At 40.3% G+C, this 24,822-nt stretch overlaps 2 protein-coding genes across 3 annotated transcripts; one reads left to right on the top strand and one right to left on the bottom strand.

Annotated features, from left to right (window-relative positions):
* Positions 1-1,461: 1,461 nt before the first annotated feature.
* Positions 1,462-9,000, bottom strand: hsp90ab1 (heat shock protein 90, alpha (cytosolic), class B member 1). The gene is made up of 12 exons (XM_073493521.1): positions 8,542-9,000; positions 7,262-7,405; positions 6,900-7,106; positions 5,738-5,897; positions 5,347-5,480; positions 4,944-5,258; positions 4,692-4,857; positions 4,375-4,565; positions 3,367-3,514; positions 2,967-3,235; positions 2,105-2,438; positions 1,462-2,020 (listed from the first exon to the last, which is right to left on the bottom strand). Exons 1-12 carry the CDS (start codon positions 8,698-8,700, stop codon positions 1,908-1,910), a joined length of 2,340 nt encoding a protein of 779 aa, XP_073349622.1. The 5' UTR covers positions 8,701-9,000; the 3' UTR covers positions 1,462-1,907.
* On the top strand, positions 7,779-24,622 carry rbm25b (RNA binding motif protein 25b). 2 transcript variants are annotated; one of them, XM_073493520.1, is made up of 17 exons: positions 7,779-7,794; positions 11,968-12,065; positions 12,347-12,561; positions 12,697-12,754; positions 12,892-13,052; positions 13,270-13,455; positions 13,550-13,633; positions 17,082-17,353; positions 18,004-18,121; positions 19,206-19,295; positions 19,648-19,721; positions 20,013-20,163; positions 20,393-20,804; positions 21,694-21,989; positions 22,218-22,316; positions 22,409-22,456; positions 23,703-24,622. In XM_073493520.1, the coding sequence occupies exons 2-17, from the start codon at positions 11,990-11,992 to the stop codon at positions 23,793-23,795; spliced, it is 2,433 nt and encodes an 810-aa protein (XP_073349621.1). In that variant the 5' UTR covers positions 7,779-7,794; positions 11,968-11,989; the 3' UTR covers positions 23,796-24,622. The 2 variants fall into 2 exon arrangements, with proteins under 2 accessions (XP_073349621.1, XP_073349620.1); XM_073493519.1 differs by lacking the exon at positions 7,779-7,794 and adding an exon at positions 11,283-11,396.
* The last annotated feature ends 200 nt before the right edge of the window (positions 24,623-24,822 follow it).

Here is a 24,822-nt window from a genome sequence, read left to right as displayed (position 1 = left end):
GTTGTTTATTATAAAGTCACAACTGATGTGAATTAACTCTACAATTGCTAAACTTGTATACATTTACATTCATCACATATTATTTTTAAGTGTTGACATAAAGTGCCTCCTGAACTGGCCAAGTATGCATGAAAACATGATCAAGTGTCGTCCAGGTCGCCCTACCAGTGGAGACAATGTGATGCTGTGCTCTTGTGTGTAACGCAGTGCCCTCTAGGGTTTCCTTACAGGTTAGAAAATGCAGAGCCACATAGGCTGCCTTACATTTTAGAAAATTAGTCACCTGTGTGTCAATTCAGAGGTGTAATAGTTTAAGTTCGAGTCACAGTTTTAATCTCGTACTAGTGGAACTAGGATATGTGCTGAACTAATAGTAGCATGCAGTTATGTTAATAGACTGGCTGGTCGCCTTCCTAGGAATTACATTATTTTTGTTTAAAGGGGCAGCATGTAGTTTTTTGAGAGGAAATTCAAACTTTGAATTTTAATATTTATAATTTAATGAGGTAATAAAACACACTTTTATTCATAACTGAATAAACAAGCTGTTCTCAGAGGAAAATAAGGTCCCCAGAACACTGTTTGAAGCCGAAATGGTGGCAGGGTCTGCCAAATATAAACCAAGTAAAACAGTATGAAACTGTGTTGCCCTTAAAAGGTCAGTTTGTCTATTCAGTCATTAAAATGTAGAGTTTATTTGTTTAGTCAATGAAGATCTCTTCAGATTAAAATGTCTTCCCCAAACTACATAATGCTCCTTTAAATGTAGTGTAGAATTGGAAGAATTTGATCCACTTATTATAAATGTATATGCACTGTTGTAAAAAGTACCCAAAAGTCATGAGTAAAAGTAAAGATATATTAAAATATTAGTTTTGTGAAAGTCATCAATATGAGTAGTACTTGAGCGAAAGTCTTAAAGCATCTGATACAACAAAAGTACAAGTTAAATTATACAGTATATTTACATGTTTGTATATGCTTTATACTGTTGGATGTATATGCAATTAATGACCCTGGTTGATTGTTGGATCAGATATTCAGCATTTTTCGATGATCAGATTGCAGATAATACATTATATTGGCTCTGAAGCAGCATAGATTATGATTACTAACTTCCGTATGAAACTGGGTAAAAGTAAAAAAAAATATATATATATAACCAAAATACTCAATTATTCCTAGTAAATGTACTTTGTAGAAGTTTCCCATATATACACACACACATTGATGACTGTAGACCTTCACTGAAACAGCCACTTGTAATGCATGGAGCATGTCCCCACCTAGTGGTCACTTGGAAGAACAGTTCCAACATGTTAATTTCATGTCAAAATATTAATATCCAAAAATATGTTAGTCCAATTTAACAGCACAGAAATTGCTCCTCTTTCAAATCCTAACAATTGTGCAACTGATTTAAAACTGTCAGGCATAAATCGAGCCAAGAGACGTGACCTGTAAGGTATTACATCTTTAATTTTTTGCAAAACAAAGACTTGGAATACAGACAAGCCTGGACTCAGGCAAAGGAATCATACAGTCCTCTCTCTCCATGCAGCGTGCAGTGTTGCACATGAGCAGAACGTCCCCAAACCCTCCACCAGACCTGACCTGATAATGGAATGTACCATTCCCATGTTCACACGTTAACCACTCCAACATTTAAAACTCAGTGCAACAGGGTACTCGTTAAAACATATGTGCTGTCACCATGAACGCATAAACCAAAACTGCTTTTCTTAAAAAGGTCTTGCAGAGTAATGCTCTAGGCACGAGAGCAACACTGGTCCACCACACAACATGAATGACTATTTGTTTTGCAGTTACTGCAGATTTTTTTTTTTTTTAAAGGATGAACAATTGAAAAGTGAGGCTAAAGTGTTAGAAATCTGCAGGGGGTTCGTTTAATCAACTTCTTCCATGCGTGAAGCATCATCGTCGCCTTCTAGGGGAGGAATCTCATCTGGGACGGATGTTGAGGTGGCCTCCTCTACGGGAACATCGTCGTCATCGATGCCTGAAGATAAAAGGATCGTTTGTTAGATATCAATACAAGCGTCACGTGAAAAACTACTGATATTGATTTGCAGTGTCTCCTTACCCAGTCCGAGCTTGATCATTCTGTAGATGCGGTTGGAGTGGGTCTGTGGGTCGTCCAGGGAGAAGCCTGAGGACAGCAGGGCGGTTTCGAACAGCAGGATGACGAGGTCCTTCACAGCCTTGTCGTTCTTGTCAGCATCTGCCTTCTGCCTGAGAGTCTCCACGATGGGGTGGTCAGGGTTGATCTCCAGGTGCTTCTTAGCCATCATGTAGCCCATGGTGGAGTTGTCCCTGAGTGCCTGGGCCTTCATGATCCTCTCCATGTTGGCCGTCCAGCCGTAAGTGCTCGTCACAATGCAGCAGGGTGAAGACACCAGTCTGTTGGACACTGTCACCTGGTAGAGACAGTCCAACAGAGGACATTAACACATGCAACATGCAGTGTTTGAACAGCAGGCATTTAGAAATCATGTTAATAAAGCATGCAGAACAGTCATGTTAGAAAAAAAAAAAAAAATGCTCAACACGACATGTCCAAGTCAACCGTTTGCCAATTCCAAACCTTAAAAGTCTAGTCTATGTACACAAATATAAGTGCAACTTCTTGTAAAAACTATTCAAACCAATTGGTTAAACTTTTAAATTTTTTGTTTTACATTCTGAAACAGGCATCTGTTAGGTCACACTCTGAAGTTACATTTTCAAAAAGGTTCGTTTGTCATTCAAAAACTCATTCAGGGCACACAAAGACTTCAGGGCCTCCTTACATCTTTAAAAACTCACCAGAATACAACTTAGGACCAGTTAGGACACCTGTTACCAAACAAGACACTGTCAACTGTAGTTGTGAAATCATAAGAGCCTAAATCCTACAGTATGAAGGGAAATGGAACATGAATCTGAAGCTCATTAGGATCACCGACCTTCTCCACTTTCTTGTCGAGGATCTCCTTCATGAGCTTGCAAAGGCTCTCGAACTTGGCCTTGTCCTCCTCCATCTTCTTCTTCTCCTCCTCGTCCTCTGGCAGCTCCAGGCCCTCTTTGGTGACAGAGACCAGGCTCTTGCCATCAAACTCCTTCAACTGCTGGACGCAGTACTCGTCAATGGGCTCTGTCATGTACAGGACCTCGAAGCCACGCTTGCGGACGCGCTCAACGAAGGCGGAGTTGGCCACCTGATCCTTGCTCTCACCTTAAGAAGTCAAATTTTCTTGTTCAGTATATGCATACCGTGTCAATTTCCACAAAATATTGAGTTACTCAATTTTTTTTTTAGGATAATAATGCATCAGAAAAATCTGCTTTTCTAAGAGACAAACTCACCAGTGATGTAGTAGATTGACTTCTGGTTTTCCTTCATGCGGGTCAGGTACTCTGTGAGGGAGGTGGTCTCATCTCCAGACTGGGAGCTGTGGTAGCGCAGCAGCTCAGACAGCTTCTTGCGGTTTTGAGAGTCCTCGTGGATGCCCAGCTACAGACAGACAATGACTTGTGATTCATTCAAAATAATCCACTACACAAGTAGCCTTGATCACAACAATTACCCAGTTACATTTTGGACATTAATCATTAAATAAGCACCTTTTCATGTAGTCTGAATGTTTAGGAATTACAAATGGCCACACACAGACACACACACACACACACACACACAGACACACACACACACACTTTAACCCAAGATAACCTCGATCTCCCTGATAACGTTTATCTAGAATAACCAAGGTGAGCTCAATAAAGCCAGGTGATTGAAAGGTTTCTGTAAACGTTAAGTCTGCTTTGTGATACATGTCAGAGGTTAAAAGACGATTTTGAATATATGAAATGAATTGTTTATTTTATTTTTTTTAAATCTCAAATTCAGCATGCTGCATTAAAAAGCGGATTTTGTGAACAGGTATTGACCATTTTCTTCCCATATAACACACTCAACAGGAAATATGTTATCATGTAGCATTACTAGACAATTTATCTAATCAGCACTAAGAGACTAGTCTACAGCACCTAAGCACTGCAAGTTTAATACACTCAACTAAACAAAGCATATCTGCAAGAGATTCTTTTATTGAGAACAAAAACAAACTACAACTATTTGTCAGCTATGTAGTGGGTTTCAAAATGTTTGGCAAAAACAAAGCTATGTCTACACTGCCTTGGAAAGCTAGAGGGTGCAGAAACCACTAGAGGAAAGAGTAAAGTAAACCTTTCGAGTCCATGGAGATGCACTGAAGACACATGGAGTGCATTGTAAGAAGAGGAACTTTCATTTAAAAAAAAAAAAGTTTGTGATTTCCTAATCAACGCAGCGCTATACTTGTTTATTTCAGATACCTTGATGTTCTTGGAGAACCCTTCATAGAACTTCTTGTAGTTCTCCTTGTCCTCAGCCAGTTCGGCGAAGAGCTCCAGACACTTCTTGACAATGTTCTTGCGAATGACCTTGAGGATCTTGCTCTGCTGCAGCATTTCTCTGGAGATGTTGAGGGGCAGGTCCTCAGAGTCCACCACACCACGGACAAAGTCTGAAGATTAACACAAAACATTACTTATTGGAATGTTTCTGTACCCATCAATCAAAGCTGCTTTGTGTAAATCGTAGTGCAGTCCTGTGATGTTCAACAGAACAGTACATTTGTTGTCCAACTTACTCAGATACTCTGGGATGAGCTCTTCACAGTTATCCATGATAAAGACTCTCCTGACGTACAGCTTGATGTTATTCTTCTTTTTCTTGTTCTCAAAGAGGTCGAAAGGTGCACGGCGGGGAATGAAGAGCAGGGCCCGGAACTCGAGCTGGCCCTCCACTGAGAAGTGCTGTAACGAGGAAGAGAATTCACTTTAGTTTTATGTTACTTTAAGCCACGAAAACACAAGAGCTGCTTTTGCACTGCACCATTTACCTTGACAGCCAGGTGATCCTCCCAGTCGTTGGTCAGGCTCTTGTAGAACTCGCCGTACTCCTCGTTTGTGATGTCATCAGGGTTCCTGGTCCAGATGGGCTTGGTCTTGTTCAGCTCCTCCTGGTCGATGTACTTCTCCTTGATCTTCTTTTTCTTCTTCTTGTCCTTGTCTTTGGAGTCCTCCTCATCGTCCGAGCCCACGTCCTCGATCTTTGGCTTGTCCTCACCGTCCTCCTTCTCTTCTTTCTCTTCCTTTTCGGCCTTTTCCTCCTCTGCCTCGTCGTCGCTGATCTCCTTGTCACGCTCCTTCTCCACCTGCAAATCAAAACCACTTGAGTTTAACATCACGGACAAAAGACAGTTTTAAGTAGCCAGGTAAGGTACATCAAAAGTCAATACATACAAACAGGGTGATGGGGTAGCCAATGAACTGAGAGTGCTTCTTGACAATTTCCTTGACCCTCTTCTCCTCAATGTACTCTGTCTGGTCCTCCTTCAGGTGCAGGATGATCTTTGTTCCACGGCCAATGGGCTCGCCTGGAGGAAGAGTTGTATAGCCATGAGCACACTTATCCAGAAAAAAAACAAAAAAACAACCTAGTCTATTAGGAGTTAACAGCCCTTTCTGTTATTAATACCAAACACTAACCTAAGGAAATGAATAACAGTAAATAAAGATGTACTGTTCAATGACATTGATCTTGATTTGCATTTAGGCTTCTCATCAAAAATAGTTGGTGCCAGTAGTAGTAGCAGCAACTCCTTTGATTCTGTTATAGCGCCTCTTCACGTACCACTGTCGACCTTTACTGTGAAGGAGCCTCCAGCAGAGGACTCCCAGGCGTACTGCTCATCATCGTTGTGTTTGGTGATGACGACCACCTTCTCAGCAACAAGGTAGGCAGAGTAGAAACCCACACCAAACTGACCAATCATGGAGATGTCAGCTCCAGCCTAGAAAAAACACAATTATAACTTTGAGACAGCAGCCAAAATAGTCTTTACCACAATCTTTTGATAATTTGCTATTAAAATAAAGATGTCTTGAACCAATCCCAAGTTTTTGTATTGGAACCAATCTGGCATGTTTTAATGGATCAGTATAGACTAATATAGCCAATCAAAATCATATTCTTTACTGAACTGTCTTTTTTCCATCTCAGCAACGCAGTGCCACTCCCATACAATAGCCAGCCTCTGCAGTGCAGCATGACAGTCAAAACAACTGAAAAAAGGATGGTGAATGAACAATAATTTGCTAAGCTCTGACAATAAATGTAATTTGTCCTCCACTTTCAGAAAAAAAAAAAAAATCTAAATGGGAGCTTCTTGTTTTAGCCCGTGCCAACCATCGCATTCAAGATCAGCATTTTAAAGCGGTAAATGTTGGGGGCGGTTGAATCAGCTGCTACCAAATGAGTAAGGCGACAGTGGGCCCAAGTTAGACTAGATTAGAGGTTTGTGTGTTGTCTGTATGCTGCAGTCTGTAGATCATCTGAGGGAAAGCAGCATCAATAATACCTTTATTATGCTCATGGACAGTAGTGTTTTTGTAGTTCCAATGACTCCAGAGTGATTGCTTTCACATCGATTTCAGGTGTTGCATTCTCCAAGTTATCAATATAGAAATATTTGTGTGTTGTGCATTTAGTGTATCAACTAAACAGCTCTGAACCGGTATCTTTGGCGTTTGGTTCAAATACCTTGTGAAAAATAGGGCATGCCAGATTTTAGACGGCTGGAGCTGTTATTTCAGTGTGTGAAATGCATACTGAATCACTATTTGGGGAGATTTAAGCATTGGGTCCAAAAATCCTGATTGGGACATCCTTATTATCTCCATCTTTGTGTTGCAATTTAAGACCAACAGGACAGTTGCATAAAGTGACCCTTGTCTTGTGTACCATTTGCTTCCCTATCACATGCTGCAATCTGTATAGTGTTCCACTCTAGTACCTGCAGGGCCTCCATGAAGGCCTTGGTGCCAGACTTGGCGATGGTACCCAGGTTGTTAATCAGGTCGGCTTTGGTCATGCCAATTCCAGTGTCAATGAGGGTCAGGGTGCGGTCAGCTTTGTTGGGGATGATGTCAATTTTCAGATCCTTGCCACTGTCCAGCTTGGTTGGTTCGGTCAAGCTTTCATAGCGAATTTTGTCCAAAGCCTGAGAAGAAATTGACAAGAGGCATGACTATTGATACCATGTGTGGTCCTTAAATCAATCCCATTACTAGTGGCATTATTAAATAATCAGTTTCACACGTGAAAATAAACACCTAAATTATTGTGGACATGAACGGCAAGCTCATCCAGACTTACATCAGAGGCGTTGGAGATCAACTCCCTGAGGAAGATCTCTTTGTTGGAATAGAAGGTGTTGATAATCAGGGACATCAGCTGAGCGATCTCTGCCTGGAAGGCAAAGGTCTCAGCCTCCTCCTCTTGGTGCATTTCTTCAGGCATCTGCACAAAAAGGACAAAACGTTTGAGCAAGCTGCCTTCAATTTGAAAGGGCATAAATGGTAAAACATCATTCATGTATTATTTATAGGGGGTGGTAAACAAAACACAATGACTCAACAGCTGACTATAGTCGGTTTTAAAGGGTTAAAAGAAGTCATTGTTAGAGATTCGTTCCACGTCAAAAAGCCTAAATTGTTCCAGTTTCGTTTGCCATGAAGCGGTATCATAATTTGATCATGCCCTCAGGTCGATTTCGTAAATCTGGACACCAGCCATCATGTTAGCAACATCGACGGAAGTAGCCGTTAACCAACATGGCGTCGACCGACAGACAATGGACCCCGCAAACACGTGCTGGAGCACGGCTACAGGCACAGGATACCGCCTGGGTATGCGGCACTAAATTATACGTTTATATACGATTTAAACGTTGTTGGTGTAATATTAAAAGCCATTCGGTGACGAAAACGACTAAACCTCGTGTCAGTATAAAGCAGCGTTAGCACACGAACCGAAGGGAAAGCCAAAACAATGACTTGCCATTTTTAAAAGCGAGCAGTATAAACCAGAAACCACATGTTAATGTATTTAAGCCTAATCAGCCCTCCTTTAAACAGTCACACGAACCGTATTAAACTAACGTTACCAACATTCAAGACCAAATATCACTCAAACAACATTTATGACCTTAGACTTCCTACACGGCCAGTGTTTGGGGGTGAAGGGCTGTGAAATGAGGGTCGTACTCTGATCTGGGTCGAGTGTGAATTTTAGCACCATTATATAAACCGAGCAAGCGTTGTCATCTTCACCACACCTGCCTTGGTGCAACACAAGCCTGGCCTAACGGTGCGGCATAGTGCCGCATCGCAGCACTGCCATTTATCGGCCTTGTTCACGAAAATCTCACTCTGTAAAGGATTAAACATTATGTAACATTTAAGCTAACAGACAGAGGATACCGGTAATATGCTAGCTGTAGCCCACGATACAGTAATGATGCTAAGGTTATCGTCGTGACTCATGAGCTCCCATCGTGGATACGTCCAACCGTTGCTCAATGATGGGTTAGCTAAAACCGAATAGTAAAAGAGGATACTGTGCTCAAGGTGCTAGTTAAATACTCGTGTACATACCTTGTTTATTTCGTTGACTTTTCTTGAATTAAATGCAACCAATGTAAGTCCCTTCTGCTCTCTGACACAGGGAAATGGAAAGGGACTTCCTTTTAATAGACCGGAATCTTTATACACAGTCGTTTCAGTGTGCGGCCGTATCCATCCGCGGTGCACCATCTAGTGCTATGACTGGTCTGTGGGCAGGAGACAGTCAGTAAAACAGCGATTTTATTCAAGACAGCGACTTTTTATAACGAATTATATTAAATCAAAAACATCTCAGTATGACGTGAATATACGTGATTATCGATGCAGTCAGGAAATTGTATAAGCTTGAGTGACTTCTGAATAGCAATTAATTAAATAATGCAAAATATATCAATGTAAATGATAAAAACAAGTCTAAATATGTTTCATGTATACTTTACAAGACAAAGCCCAGTGCCCCTAAAAGCACCTGGTATTAAAGGTAATCTTGTACCTCAAGAAATGCTGCATTATAACTATATACTAACCATTGATGCCATCGTGTGGCAGTTTATCCCAATAGGATAGCACAGATACACATAGAGGAGGACACTCGGAGAAACAAGCTAGCTGCCGCCGCATACTATCAAGGTAGAAATATCTGCATCAACCTAAGAAATATATTCAATCAAAAAAATCACAGATGAGTCGTTTATTTTGTAGAAAAGGGTGAGGGTCTTTTTGATCGGACGGAGGGATATTTGAAACCAGTGGGGGTGTGCTCCGTTTCTTCTAGCACTTTCCATGAAAAACCCGCCTAAAGTGACGTCACGGCGTGTCAGATGCAGCCCTCGCGGCACAGCTGCTGTCAGGGAGAGCGAGTAGCAACAGAACATTGTGCACCCTGACAACAGCGCGGCACGATGAGCTGCTGCTCGGGGTGCTTTACCTGTTCTTCAGTGAAAACACCTGTTCTGAGCTTGAAAGATGTGCTGCAGGGTAAACACACTCTTTGTTCTTCTTTTTTAATTTTGGAAGACTTTCTCATATCTCTTAATTAGCACATATTGGTATGGTCGTTGGTGAAACGTGCCTTAGTTGTAATGTTCGCAATGTCCTTTTTTTTTCTTCCAAGTACTTATTTGCAAAACACTAGATCAGATCAGATGATTAAAAAATACCAGATGTCAGGAGAGGTCAAGAAGCCATCAGGCTTATACAGCTGACCCCCCTCCATTACAGAGAAAGGAATCACAAAAACGAACAAACACACAAACAAAAATGAATATAACATAATTTAGGAAAATAGAACAGGTGCCAAATAATGAAACAAAAAAACACACACAATCAACACAGAAATTAAACCAAAAGACAGTGATCCAGCACACGGCAATTACAAATGTACTACAACAGACCGTCAGTTTCTTTATAAGGTCAGATTGTTCCCTCCAGTCATATATCTACTAAAGTTGTCCCATTGTTCATTAACCAGTATTACATTTCAGTCTTCCAGCATCTTTTCATATGCTACACTTTCCATCATTCGAACACTCCACATATTCAGTGTAGGAGTCTGACGCTCCTTCCAACACCTGAGAATCATCCGGACACAGGTAATGAAGCCAGTCTTTAATATCCTAATAGCATATTTAATTAGTTGTGGCACCACAGTTTTGTCTCCAGGGAGACAAATCATGGTGATCTGGAAAGCTCACGTCCTTACAAGAATTATTGACCACCATTATATAAAGCACGAATGCTATTTTAAGAGAATGTAAAAAAATTGTGAATGCAAAGTGGGATAAAAGAATGACAGTAGAGGTGTGATGCACATCTGAGGAAGCACATCTGGAGTGCATGTAAAGTTTATAACCATTCACTGTGTCAGAATCTTATGAAGTGCAAAACTGAGCAGAGACAAATGGTGCAATCCAATCTGTGGCTCGATGTTTGAAAATACAGTATATGAATATTTCTGAGGAAGTTTTCAGTGTGGAAGCCAGTCCTGACCCAGTTAACAAACAGATAATTGAGGTTACATGCATGAAACACCCTGTTATTGATGTCTTACTAATATATAATAATAAACTTTATTTATATAGCACCTTTAAAAACAGAGTTTATAAAGCGCTTTGACAAACAAGCAAAAGCAGGAAACTCAGGAAGACAATGTCACAGAATAAACACTCCACAGTCAAGCCTAGTCTGAGGTGAAGTTAAAACAAGAAGGCAGAACACAAAATGTAAAAGCACAATAAGTACATTTGAGTCATTACAAGTAAAAGGAATAAAAGCGATAAAACAGACAAAATCACAGGAAAAAAAGTAATGCAAATAAAGTACTAGCGCTGCACAAGGGATGAGTGCCCTCTGCTGGTTCACAAGGTCAGCTAGTAGTGCAAGTTGTGAGAAAATGACCAGGAGCAGAATAAAGTTTTGTTTAATTGACAAGGGAACAATTGTTGATAGTGTTTTGAATATTCATGTGTTTGTGCCGGTGTCTATCAACACTATACACTATCATACAAGCAACTGTTTTGTGAATATCAAGTTAATATCCACAAAATATGTCAATTTTATATTTAACTATACGAAATTACTATTAATTGCAGTAGTATTAACGCTATTATTTGTTCATACTACTAAGATTATTTGTGTTTTATGGTCAGAAGCAGTACACGACCACTACTCCTACTATTATGACTACTAGCTCCGTTCGGCGGCCACATCCCGACAAACAAAACAAGCGCGCTTCTCGTCTGGTACGTAAAGCGCTTGCGTCAATGTTTGTGAAGGCCCGTGGCTAGCCAACGTGCTAATCCAACATTCAGAACGCTACAAAGATTTCTATAATTAATAACTTTCTGGTAGCGGTTTTTGTCACTTTATACGCCACCTTACTCGGGGTACGTACACATTTGGACATTTTCACGGTTATTCTGAGCTCGTATTAAGCCCGCTAAAGTGAGTTTTTCTTGTTAGGTAGCACCACCTCTTGCCAATGCTAGCTTAGCCTAATTTACTTGTGCCGGGTACGGTAGCGTGCTTGATGCTAACTTTGGCTAACTAAGCTGTCAGTTTATTAGTTACTTACATTTGTGATGGGTTATTTGAATATTACACAATGTACCGCGTTAAAACAAAGTAACATGACTTTATTCGCGGGGCTGAACGTTACTGCTATTTATTTAGCGGACGTTGACTTATCTCATGAGCTAAGCTAACTTCAGGTAGCGTTAACGTTTCAGTTGGATAGGAAAAGTCATTAATCGATGTCAGAGTTGTCTGCCAAACTATCGACACAGGTCAGTGTTTGCCTCGGTTACCTTTTAACGAAAGGATGATGATGATATGTACATTGTGTTTGACCTGGATTTATAATGTCAAATGTACATCGGTGGGATAATTAAATTAAAATATGACTTTAGCACGCCATGCATAAATATACTGCTAATGAGTGTCACTGTTCTTCATCAGGTTGGTCCAGTTTACGCACAGGATGTCCTTCCCCCCTCATTTAAACCGGCCACTGTTGCCGCCTCCTGGGATGCCTCCTCAGTTTGGCTTTGCCTCAGGTAAGCAACAATCTGACCCAAATGAAATATACATGACAGCCTTTCACTTTATTTACTTGAACGGTGAACACAGTGTTAAACATGCTCTTTATAGACCAGAGACAAGCAGCCTTTATGTTAGTAAAATGGCGGCTTATTACTGGAAGGTTTCATGTTTGCACGCTCAGGTTTTAGAGTTCAAATAATATTTCACAAATGTTAACCAACTACTGTCAAGCAAAGTATTTACTTCCAGACTGCTTTGTCTCAAGTTGATGTAAATTTTCTTTTGGCTGTTTCAGGAACCCCAATGATCCCAGTTCATGTGGGCATCATGACCTCCACCCCTACAGTAATGATGCCTTCTATGGCAGTGGTCAGTAAACCTCCAGTCCCTAAGAAGGATCTCGCTGCTCTGCGAGCCAAAGACAATGACGAGAGTGGCCCGACCACCACAGTGTTTGTGGGGAATATATCAGAGAAAGCCTCAGACATGTTGATCAGACAGCTGCTGGCGGTAAGGGTATTCCCTATGTATTCCAATACGTTTTTTTCAAGCTGTCAAATCTACCACCTTCATGTTTAGTCTCTAATTTTCAAAGTTTTAAGAAAATTACTCGAGTTTCGAACGCCTCTTTTCTTTGTGCCATAGAAATGTGGAATTGTTCTGAGCTGGAAGAGAGTCCAAGGAGCCTCTGGCAAGCTTCAAGGTAATACATAATACACACATCACGCATCATTAGGTCAAGAAATTCCTTTATCCATGGCTAACTTGGATAATCAGTTACACTCCAACTACACATGACCATATATGACCTATTTCTGTTTCCATGTCTGTCTGTTGCAGCCTTTGGGTTTTGTGAGTACAAGGAGCCAGAGTCCACACTGCGATCGCTGCGCCTGCTCCATGACCTGCCGATTGGTGACAAAAATCTGTTGGTGAAGGTGGATGCAAAGACTAAAGCGCAACTGGACGAGTGGAAGGCCAAGAAGAAGACTGCAAATGGGGTATATTTCTGTTTTAGGGAATTACTGGTTTTTAGTTTAATCAGTGTGCATGTATTTGTTGCCTCAGGAGAAGATCATGCACCTAGCCTTATTTCAATTCTCTGAATCACCACATCTTAGATTTGTCAAGAACTTTAATTAAAGGCTTATTTATTGCAGTGACTGAATTAGGCTATTAACTCGGCACTAAAACAAGAATTTCTTTCTGTACTGACAGAATAAGAAGGCTGAAGAAGGAGGAGATGATGAGGAAGAGGTTCTAGACGAGGAGACAAAGAAGAAGGATCAAATTATTAAAGGTGCTATCGATGGATTGATGCGGGAATATGCTGCCGAACTCAACGCGCCTTCACAGGATGAAGACTCCCAGCGACGAAAGAGAAAAAAGGAGAAAAAGGAAGAGGTATACCAACTTTTGTTTACTCCTCTCTGACTTCTACTCCTATTCTCTTGGTACTTCAAATGTGACCTTTTCCTTTCTATTTCATTTTCTTCAGGACGACATTAACACTATTGATATGGAGGAGGACAAGAGAGACCTGATTTCCAGAGAGATTAGTAAATTTCGTGACACTCACAAGGTAAAGTTACTCCATTTAATTTGTAGTTAAAATTGCAGGTTTTGGACAGCAGCTGCTTACATAGTTCACTTCTAGAGCTTGCACATTTAGCTGACACATTTACTAAGCTTTTCTTGATCTCAGTAACATGCATACTGCACTACAATTTGGCAGTCCTTAAAATTTACACCACCAAACATCTTAATTCGCTCAATATTATATGAAATGTTTCATATTCAATGTTCAAACAACACAAGTAGGCAGACACCTAGTATTTTGTCACCTTTTCTCAGGCCTGACTAGACACCTGTGACCACCATAGTAAAACTATCTAGGTGTGACCATTATAGATCCATTCTTCATTCATCACACAAAAATGCATGGAGACGATGTAAAGTTACCTAAAAGCTAATCTATTCATTAAACCCCACCATTATGATAGTGATCATATGGTGACTAAAGCAAGATGAATCTCAGAGCTTTGGAAAAAGTTACGAGGATAGGATGTAAGTATCAGCCTTTATTTACTTTATACATATACTGGGCGTCCCCCTCTTGAGGACTTGCATAGGGGCAACCATGCTGCACTTCTGTGTGTGTTGGTCAGGGCTTATGATGCTCTTTATTCAGAGTCAGTACATACTTAAGTACCTCCAAATCTTTTGGTCTTCATTTTCTGATATTAGTGGTGGTGCCCTGAAAGCTTCAAAGTTGGTGAACCTGTGCGAGTCCTCTCTGAATTATGGTTTGTCTTAATGGTGTTCATGTTGAAGCACAAGGACTCTTGTCAATAACCACTGCAGTGACTTTGGCTGTAGCTTTTTATAATGCTAGTGGGGGGGCGCCCACTCCACAGCAGCACGCTGATCTGAAGACTGACAAGGTACGTGTTCTCTGTATGTGTTGTTGTGTGATTCTCCATCAGTGTCTTTACTCTCTCTGTCTTTCTTTTCTTCAAGATAAATCAGTGAGTTCATGCATCTAATAAAAGCTGCACAGGATGAAACTCAAGTACATAGTCCACATTTTCCTGTCCTGCAACCAGGTCAAAAGATTAAATCAGACAAAAAATATTAAGTAGTGAAACACCAGTACTATTTCTTTGTCCCCTTTTCAGATTTATTTGTCGGCCTTTTAAGAATTAAAATTATCAAAACAATGCTGCTGAAACAGAACAAAAACAGACAACAATGAATGAATTCTACTCTGTCTGATAGACTGTTCTTACAGCAAAATTAGTAACAGAAATGTTCTCCTAAGTATTTGTTTAGCAAGCCCTGGTAGACACTCTACAGAGGTAAGTGAAAAGACACCAGAATGGGTGCAAAAGTGAACACCAGTCTTGGGCTGGGCAATATATATATATATGATATAAATCATTATTGTGATATGAGACTATATATTGTCTTAGATATTGAATTGAATGAAGTGTTGTCTTTTCCTGGTTTTAAAGGCTGTATTACAGAAACGTAATGTAATTTTCTGAACTTAACAGTTCTACTTGTTTTAATATTTACCTGTGCCCACTTAGTCATTAAATCCACATTACCACATTTATGAAAAATCTCATTGTGTTAATATTTTGGGAAAGTACCAATTGTGACCCCTAGAATATCCTTGCTATATCAATATTGAGGAATTTGGTCAAATAATATTGTGATATTTGACTTTGGTCGCCCAGTCCTTGCATTTTGGTGTTTCAAAATGTCGGGATACATTTTGTATATCATGATATAGCTTAAAAATATCAGACTAATTTATTAAAGGGAAACGCCACCAATTTTACACATTAAAATGTGTTTACAGGTCTTGGGGAGTACTAACGCATATGTAAAAAAGTAGTATCAAGCTTTTTGTGGCTCCCGAGGAAGCTGCATGTAATCTGATCAATTGCCTCCAGTGATGTCACTCAGTGGCCATATTGCATTGTGGGTAATGTAGGCACCATGTTTTGAATAGGAAGAAGAATGGCTGGAGTAAAGGAAGGTGATATCTCTGGTTCTGCTGTATCAATTTTGACCATTAGTTTTTAAGTGGACTGTTTTTCAAAGCATGGCGCCTACGTTACCCACAGTGCAACCTAGCCACTGAGTGACATCACAGGAGGCAATTTATTAGAACAGATGCAGCTTCCTCTGGAGCCACAAAATGTTTTATACTACTTCTTTTCCACATAGGCTGTAGTACTCCTCAAGACCTGTAAACACACATGGTGGAGTTACCCTTTCAGGACATATTGCCCAGCCCTACTAGTCCTGATATGATTTGTCCTTGAATCAGGGCACATAAGTAATAAGTAATGATACTTAACCTGAGCCAATTAAGTTTTAAAATTATTGCTAACATCTCCTGTCCTCTTTCTCATGTCATAAGTTTCCTTCTGTTGACTTGTGTTACACCCAAGGTCTTTAATTTAGTCACTGTGTCTTGCTGAAGACCAGCTGTGAATTCATATATGAAAGTAGCTAATTTTACTTCTGCACATCACCCTATGTTACAGCATAAGTGTCTTAAAGGTAATGGAAACGAGTGCTCCAACCTTTTTTTTTTTTATTGTATTGCGTTCTCACACGTTTTGTGTCAGATTTTGCTCTGACTATAAATGTTGTCATATCACACCAAAAGCCTCGTGTGTAATGCCCACAAAGTCAGAATTGGGATGCGTGCGTGTGTATGTGTGTCTTTTGTAATGAGTCGTGAAGAGCTACTGAAGACTTCTGCAGGGGTAAGACTGTTTCTACAATTTCATTTATCTGTGCACAAATGTAACTGATGTTCATTATGTTCATTTCTTGATTTAGCAATATACCGAATGCCATGCTACTCAAGGTTGTTGTTTTGATGATGATAATTATGATGATGCTTAAGCAAGACAGAATCCCATAACGTTTTTCCCTTGTATACCGTGTGACCTGCTTTCCTCCCAGGCCTAACTTAAAAGGCTTGTAGGGGCAGCGAAGGGCTGAGTCCATAGTTCAACACCTGTAAGTCACAAACAACTAGTTCACCAAAAGACTGACGCCTGTTTTCTGTTTTTGTTTTCCTTGTTCTGAGAGGAGGACTCTTAAGGAGAGAAAAAGCATTGTCTTTTGCAGCGCCTTTTTCTCGTAATGAATGCCTCAAGTTGAACTTGTTCCACAGATCTTATTGACCATTAAAGTGGTTTCCAGTTGCATTCTTGCTAAAGTGTAGTTTATACTTTAAGTTTGAAGTACAAGGATTTGCTTTAGATCAAAGATGAAGCTGTCTCTCTGTAAGGGAGGGCCTTTTGATCCTTCCAGGTTTCCCAGTTAGAATTCCAGCTTCTCTTACAAGCTTTGCACTCATTAGTGTAGGGCTTGTTCCTGTATGAAACCCCTTTTTTAAAAATCTGGAAACCACTTGATCTGTGCACAGTAGCAAATTGACTGCAAAGACTCACCGGATCTCATGTGGCATCAGTTAAACCTATGTGTGTTTTGCTCTGCAGAAACTCGAAGAGGAGAAGGACAAGAGGGAGAAGGAGCGGCTGGAGTTTGAGCGGGAACGGAGGGAGCGGGAAAAAGAGCGAGAGCGGGAAAGAGAGCGGCGGGACCGTGAGAGGGAGAAGGAACGGGAGAGAGAACGGGAGAGAGAAAGGGAGCGAGAACGGGAGCGAGACCGAGACAAAGACCGTGACCGCAGGACCAGAGACAGGGAGCGAGAGCGAGACTGGGAGAGGGACAGGAGCCGCGACAGGAGCACCGAGCGCAGTCGATCCAGGTGAAGACAAAACCTCATGTCACAGATTTCAATCAACAGAAAATGTTAAGTTTTAAGTGAATTATATCAACTGGAAATAAGTCCAAAACTATAAGCTCACAGTCATCAGCCAGCCTGATTTAGTTTAAAGGGTCCTATACGTTAACGACGATGTTGCAGATTCATTACATGCCACACTGCGCGGGTGGGGTCTAATAATATCTTGGCTGCAGTCTTGTGTCAGACTGTACAACACCAGTTTTGAGGCAAGTCAGATTGTGCGATGAATGCCAAGTGAATCCTAGCACTAGGATGTAACTGGAGACATGTCATCAACTTGTTTCCAGCATCTGCAGCAAAATGCAAGCTTTGGCCGCTACTTTCATAATTTTGAGGCCAGAGAGTTAGGATCATTGTTCGTTATAATAACAAATTGAACCCACAACCGTGGTGTATAGAGGACTAAAATGGTTCACTAAAAGCTTTCAACAGCTGCTTTAATCCCCAACATAACCACACAGGTGTTTTCACTTATTATGGCTGATTGAACGTCTTCTCACGACCTTGTGGGGACATATAGACCCTGCTTTATTGAAATCCTTCAATCAAGTTAACACTTATTTATGTGTTCCAATTTGAATTCAAGGCTAATCTTACCTTCGTTTTTGCAGGGAGATGAGTCGAGACCGAGACAGAGAAAAAAAACGAGATCAAGAGGATGAAGAGGAGGCATATGAACGCAGGAAGCTGGAGAGGAAACTCAGAGACAAGGAGGCAGCCTATCAGGAGGTAGGGAAGGCTGTGCTATGTCTAAAATCACTTGTTATCAGTGCATTGTGTTTACCCATTGTGAGTGCTTGAACTCTGAGTGTGAAACTTGCCCATCATAATGTGCACACAAAACTTTCCAGAATTGATTTTTTAAAAGTACAACATGTACATTACTTCCTGCTAACAATCCCACAATTTTATAGAAGTGAAAATGGCTGTTAGGCAATTTTGTTGGTGCAAAATGATGATTCATAAGTAAAGTGTAAGTGTTGCTGCTATTAGTAGAGTAAGCGAGTGTCTAATGTTACAGTAGGGGTGTCACTATTCTCCACATCCACGATTTGATTTGACTTAGATTTTAAGGTCATTTGATATGATTTGCTGTGGCTGTGCCATTGTTAGACTATCACATTTGCATGTGTTAAGATCATAAGATCATTCGTTGTGCTCTAACAACTGTTAAATAAATTTTTTTTTAAAAATATGGGTATTTTACAGCAACAGCTCAACTTTATCTGTCCAGAGTAAACCCTCTTCCCAAACAAATCACTAAAGGATCTCTGGTAATGGTATCAGTTCTGTTCAGTTCAGTTATTCCCCCAAGAGTAAACCCTCTTTCCAAACAGATCAATAAAGGATCACTGAAAAAAACCCAACTTATTTTAAAATGTCTGACGCTGTCGGAGTTACCTGCTGTACCACTCAGTTGATCGTCTTCATGCACTAAGAATAAGTATCTGGACGTGCTAATGATAAGCTAGCTGTGTTTTCATTGAAGTGTTGTGTTTTTTCTTGGGATGCTCTCAAGTAGGCTGGGGTGGAGAGAAAAAGAAGTACTGTACTGGGAGAATCGCCGATGCTGCTTGTCATGTCATTAGAGACTGCCACACAAGTGGTAGAGTCGCAGCTCATAGATCCTAAATCCTTATTGTTTATGTTAAAAACGATTGGGAATCCAGATTAAAATGAAATATTTAAACTTCACATTTCTGGATCTTTATCACAGGTACACTTGTATCAAAATAAATATCTTACTTAGCTGCGAGTGACGCAACATGACTGTGTATTATCGTGACTGACACTGATACTGTTTTGACTACAGCGACTAAAAAACTGGGAGCTCAGGGAGAGGAAGAAGGCACGTGATTACGCCAAGGACTCCGAGAGAGAAGATGAGCGGCGACGGGAAATGGTGAGAGCACATTGAAAGGCCACTGATGTTTGTGGAGGTCTACTTGGCTTTTAACACTTGGTTTACACATTGTCCTCCTTTTCAAATATTACCTAGTCTCATCTTAAACTTTAAAATTCCAGAAATACAGAAATTATTTGAGCTCTTACAACTTGGTTACAAGTTACAACTTTAGAAAATGTGCATAATGCATATTTTTGTGTTGCCAAGATGGAGCCGTTTGTGTGTGTTTTTTTTTTTTTTTTTTTGTATTTGTGATTCAATTTAATAAGTCAGACATTAAAATTTGTAAGCAGACATACGTAGATTGATTATCTTAAAGAGACTTGAGCGTGGTCTTGTTTGTCTTCAGGTGAAAGAAGGCAAACGACTGAAGGAATTCCTTGAAGACTATGATGATGACAGAGATGACCCCAAGTACTACAGGTAACAAACATTAAAAAAACCTGCCACAGTGTTCTTTTCTTAGGCCAAATACATAATTTACAGATGTGTGCTGCTTTTGACATCCCTTGAGCTCAGTGTCAGAAATGTTGTGAATTCTAGATAAACATATAAAGACTAAACCTACGGATGCCGTGTGGCACCTAAACATGTAAAAACGTGGTAAAAATAAAGACACAGCAGATGGTTTGTGACCCAGATCTGTAGCAGCAGATGCAATACTGCTGCTGTGGCTATTGTTCTAAAGGCTGTTATTTTTGGTGTGACCCCTAGGGGCAGTGCACTGCAGAAGCGTCTCAGAGACCGAGAGAAGGAGATGGAGGCGGACGAGCGTGACAGGAAGAGAGAGAAGGAGGAGCTGGAGGAGATCAGACAGAGGCTGCTAGACGAGGGACATCCAAACCCAGACGCAGAGCTACGCAGGGTACGCTTGTCTGCAATAATAATGTGTGTGTGTCTGCCTGTGTATCTGTAGTGAGTGAGCATGCTTTGTGTTGTCTCTGTGAAGGTCACTTTATCATCCGAGTCTTTCTGCATTTCTGCACATCTGTGGTGTTCAGATTTCATTGTCTGTTGACCTTCTTTTTTTGTAAAACACTGTGATTGGTTGTTAATCTTCTGCATCTTCTACTTTCTGCCTCTTATTGGTCCAGATGGAGGAGGAAGAGGAGGAGCGTCTGAGACAACCTCCCATCATCCAAGAGCCGGAGCCCGAGGAGGAGCGGGAACGCCACAGGGGTTCACGAGACCACCGGGACCGCCGACACGACCAGGAGAGAGTGGAGGCCCGCTCACGACCCGTCCACTCAGACGATGAGGTGGAAGAGGGTGAGGAAGAGGATTTTGACAATGACGAAGATAACCCAGACGTGAAGCCGTGCTTGAAGCCCACGATGCGGCCCATCACAGCAGCACCCTCAGTGTCGTCGGCCAGTGGCAACGTGTCACCCAACACGCCGGGAGACGAGTCACCCTGCGGCATCATCATCCCCCATGAAAACTCGCCGCCTGAGGCCCTGCCGCAGGAGGAACACCGGCCCAAAATCGGCCTCAGTCTCAAACTGGGTAAGTCTAGTTTTTCAGCTGTTAATTGCAGACTTTTTTTTCTAAATATAAATAAATTAAAAAGTATTTTTTTAAGAAAAAATAAGAAAAGAAAAAAAAGTAAAAATTCTCTGATTCCAGCTTCTTGAATGTGAATATTTTCTGGGCCTTTTACTACTTTGACAGGAAACTGAATATCTTGTATTCACAATTCCCAATATCTTGGGGTTTGGTAAAAACTGATCAACATTTTTTCACCATTTTCTTTTATGGACCAAAATAATTGAAAAAATTACAAGAAATGTGCTCTGCAGCATGGACACACATTAAGCTCTCACAGAGAGACCTAATACTATTAGTCAATTAATCAATAGTCACACATTTAATCAGCAACAATTTGGGTCATCAATTAAACATATACTCATTTTCATCAAGAAAATAACTGGCGCATTAATTGATAATGAAAATAATCATCAGTTGAGGGGACATTTATCATCATGTCAGTGGTAACTTTGCATCCAACAGTGGTATTCTGACACAGCCAGAGCTTCACTGCTAAATGAAAATGTGAAGTTAAACTTCATTAATATAGCCGGATTTTCCTTTTAAACACATAGTCATTCTGCTTTAAATATAATTGTGACGGTAAGTGAAAAAGAGCTTCTTCCTCGATCTTAAAAAAACAAGGGGAGTAATCCTCCCTTCAGAGAGGCAGTACAGATTTCTCTGCCGACAGGCCAGAATTCACAGCTTGTACTCCTAAATCTCTCTTAAATGGATTTGTGTCATTTTAACAACCACCCACCTCACACCGCAGTTCTTTTCTCTTTTCACACATACTTTCATTCAACTCGAAAAACTGACAAACACTCTTTGTTCTGATTGATCCATTCACCTGCTGTCTCCACAGGTGCCACAGGAAGCCCCAGTCAACCCAACGCAGTGAAGAGGAAGAAGCTGCCGGTGGACAGCGTCTTCGACAAGTTTGACGACGAAGAGGCCGACGAACAGCCCCGCAAGAGGAAGCTCGTGCCCCTGGATTATGACGACGACAAGAGCCTAGGTGTGGATGGAGCCGGACTGTCCAGCATAAAGGGGGCTAACACCGAGGAGAAACGTAAACACATCAAGAGTCTGATAGAAAAGATTCCCACAGCGAAGCCTGAGCTGTTCTCCTACCCGCTGGACTGGTCTATGGTTGACACGGTGAGGAGAGAAGGAAAATGTCTTGTATTTTATTTGATTTTTCTTGATCTTGTTGTTTTAACCTGCTTTTAAGGAGACAAGTTAACGAAGAACATTATCTTTTATAAAGTTTGTCACAAAATTTGATTAATTCACTTCTGCCTCTTGATTTTCCTCATGTATATACTGTTAGTAGATGTTTATAACTCTGATAACACAAAGCCTGTCTTTTCACCTCTTCCTTTTTAGACGTTAATGGAACGACGTGTCCGGCCCTGGATCAATAAGAAGATTATTGAGTATATTGGAGAGGAAGAGCCAACGTTAGTGGACTTTGTCTGCTCCAAGGTACTGATCATGTGGTTGTCTGTACATTTGACTTCATTCAGACCCGTTGGAGAAGTGAAACATGAAATAACTGATGTTTTTGTCTCTCCCAGGTGATGGCTCACAGTATGCCACAGAGTATCCTGGATGATGTTGCCATGGTGAGTAATGGAACAGATGAAAGAAAGCCTCATACTGTTTTCTGCTTTTATTCCACATGCATGTTCTGTTAATGTTGGGTAGTTTTCACATTTTCTCTATTTTAATTTTGTCATAATTTAATAGTGAAAAGGTTTTAATGTTTGGGGAGATAACCATCTAATTCCATGTCAAAATATAGCATACATCATAGTTTAGTATGTGAGAAATAACAATGGCTGGATCATAAATTCATACATACCGTTATGTGTCTGACCTGCTGATCATTATAACATTAAGCCTCCAGCTCACTCATCTTTATGGATATGAATTCATGTTTTTAACCCATTTTGTCGCTTGATAGAGACCGACCTTCGTCCACCTCTGCAGATAATAACAAATCAGGACCATCCGTATTCTTCACTACATCAATAAGCATACATCAAAATAGAGCTGAAATGTTGGTTACTTCATTGATTAGTTGGGTGATCATTGATCATTTTTAAGTTAAAGTACCAAACATTTGCTGGTCACAGCATCTTAAATGTGAGAATTTGCAGCCTTTCTTTGTCATTTAATAGTAAACTGAATATCTTTAGGTTTTCTTAAGAGATGGTCAGACAAAACCAAATGTTAAATTTGTAACTTTGTACATACAAATGTACAATATTAAATATTTCTAACTTTGATATAATACCTTCAAATCTGTAGATCTTCAATACCATGGGGAAAATTTGACAGCATTGAGGGCAAAAAGTTTTAGATTTTTATCAAAAGTTTAATGTAAAAAGGCGATAACATGTCAGCAAGGTGTTGTTTTGTTTCTGCCTAGTAGCAAAAAGCACAACAGAATAATTAGTAGACATTAAAACTTACATTTGTTCTAGAAACATTTCACTATAGAGAAGGCCTTTTTGAAAATGTCTGTCAACTATGTCGACACTGCAGAAAATGAGTAATGAAACTGTCAAATATTCAGAACCTATATATCAATATTTCTGACAACTTTAGAGCAACATATAATGAAATACGAGATGCCTGTAGCCGATATCAGAATTAAGAAAACTGATGTTTCCTAAAATATTCTCTATCCAACAGATTTACTGTTTTTTTTTCTTTATTGGGGCATTTTTAGACTTTGCTAGATAACAATAGTGAGGAGATGACAGGAAATGAGATGTTGCAGTTTAAGGTGGGTGTTATACCCAAAGCCATCTCACTACTACTTCATGTGTAACTGAGTACATTTTCCCTTTGCTCCTGCTTCAGGTCCTTGATGAAGAAGCTGAAGTCTTCATCGTGAAGATGTGGAGGCTACTCATTTATGAAACTGAAGCAAAGAAGATCGGACTGGTGAAATAAGCAAAATAACCACTGAATGAAGAAACTGTTTTTTTCGTTCTTTCATACATCACGTATAATAGCGTAGCGCAGTTATGTCACCCCAAACGAAGCGACTTGTCCACACCAGTACAGACTGAAACCGCAGATTCATTCACACCAGTCGTTCAGGTCATGTCAGTTTTATTCCTCTTCAACATACTCAGGCTACATCTGCCTCCTCTCTGTTTGCAGATGCTGACTGTGTCTGTGTGCTTTTGTGTATATACAGTATGTCATTATTTGACTGGTGAAATAATTCAGAGAAAACTGCTGACAGACACCCAGGACCATTGTTGTGTTGCCAGAGAAGGTCTCTTGGTCCTAAACTTTTATCGGTATACATGCCAACACACACATTGTGGGAAGAGTCATCTTCAGGATCACTTTACAGGTTTCTTGAACTTTTCTTTGAAGTCTCTAAAGGTGTGAACTCTTGCTTGCAGTTGAATGTAGGTCAAGAGGACTCAGACTTTAGAGTTAGCATTTTACAGGGTTATTTATTCAGGGTTTTCAACAAAACTCCAGTTTATTTCTGCTGACCACATTTTCCTCATTTACATTCCTGATGAACGTGTTGGCATGTTCTCGTTTTCAGACCGTCTATAAAGGCACCTTGTTGTCATTTGTAATGTGTTGACCAGAGGATATCTTGGGTGGTGACATCCCTGCAGCTGTGAAAGCACACACACGTCATAACCACTATAGGAAAATGAGCTAAAAACGGGAAAAAACTGATTTGAAGTTGTGAAGAGGCTCTCCATTTGTTTTTGTATTGGTGAACATTTGAATAAAATTGATTTTTATAACTGTTTGTGAACCAGAAACTAATTTTCTCACCACACACTATTGGCTTCTTTCACAAGCCACTGATTTTAGGTTTCAATGACAAGATTTGGACTAAATGTCAAATAGTTCTTTAAAGATTAGTCCACCCAAAAAATTAAAATGTATTTACCCTCATGCTGATGGAAAGTCAGGTAAAGTTTGGTAGTTGCACCTCTCTAGC

This window comes from Pagrus major, chromosome 22 (genome assembly GCF_040436345.1).
Source record: "Pagrus major chromosome 22, Pma_NU_1.0".
NCBI classification, from domain to species: Eukaryota; Metazoa; Chordata; class Actinopteri; order Spariformes; family Sparidae; genus Pagrus; species Pagrus major.
This window is presented reverse-complemented; position numbering and strand designations above follow the sequence as displayed.

Bases quoted from the DNA above. Each gene is read 5' to 3' on its own strand.
- rbm25b (XM_073493520.1), top strand. From the start codon at position 11,990: ATGTCCTTCCCCCCTCATTTAAACCGGCCACTGTTGCCGCCTCCTGGG. The intron at 18,122-19,205 runs GTAGGGAAGGCT...TTTTGACTACAG, and splicing joins AGGAGGCAGCCTATCAGGAG to CGACTAAAAAACTGGGAGCT. The intron at 22,457-23,702 runs GTGAGTAATGGA...CTCCTGCTTCAG, and splicing joins TCCTGGATGATGTTGCCATG to GTCCTTGATGAAGAAGCTGA.
- hsp90ab1 (XM_073493521.1), bottom strand. From the start codon at position 8,700: ATGGTGCACCGCGGATGGATACGGCCGCACACTGAAACGACTGTGTAT. The intron at 5,898-6,899 runs GTACTAGAGTGG...TGTTTTTTCTAG, and splicing joins CCTTCATGGAGGCCCTGCAG to GCTGGAGCTGACATCTCCAT. The intron at 3,236-3,366 runs GTGAGTTTGTCT...TGACTTCTTAAG, and splicing joins GTCAATCTACTACATCACTG to GTGAGAGCAAGGATCAGGTG.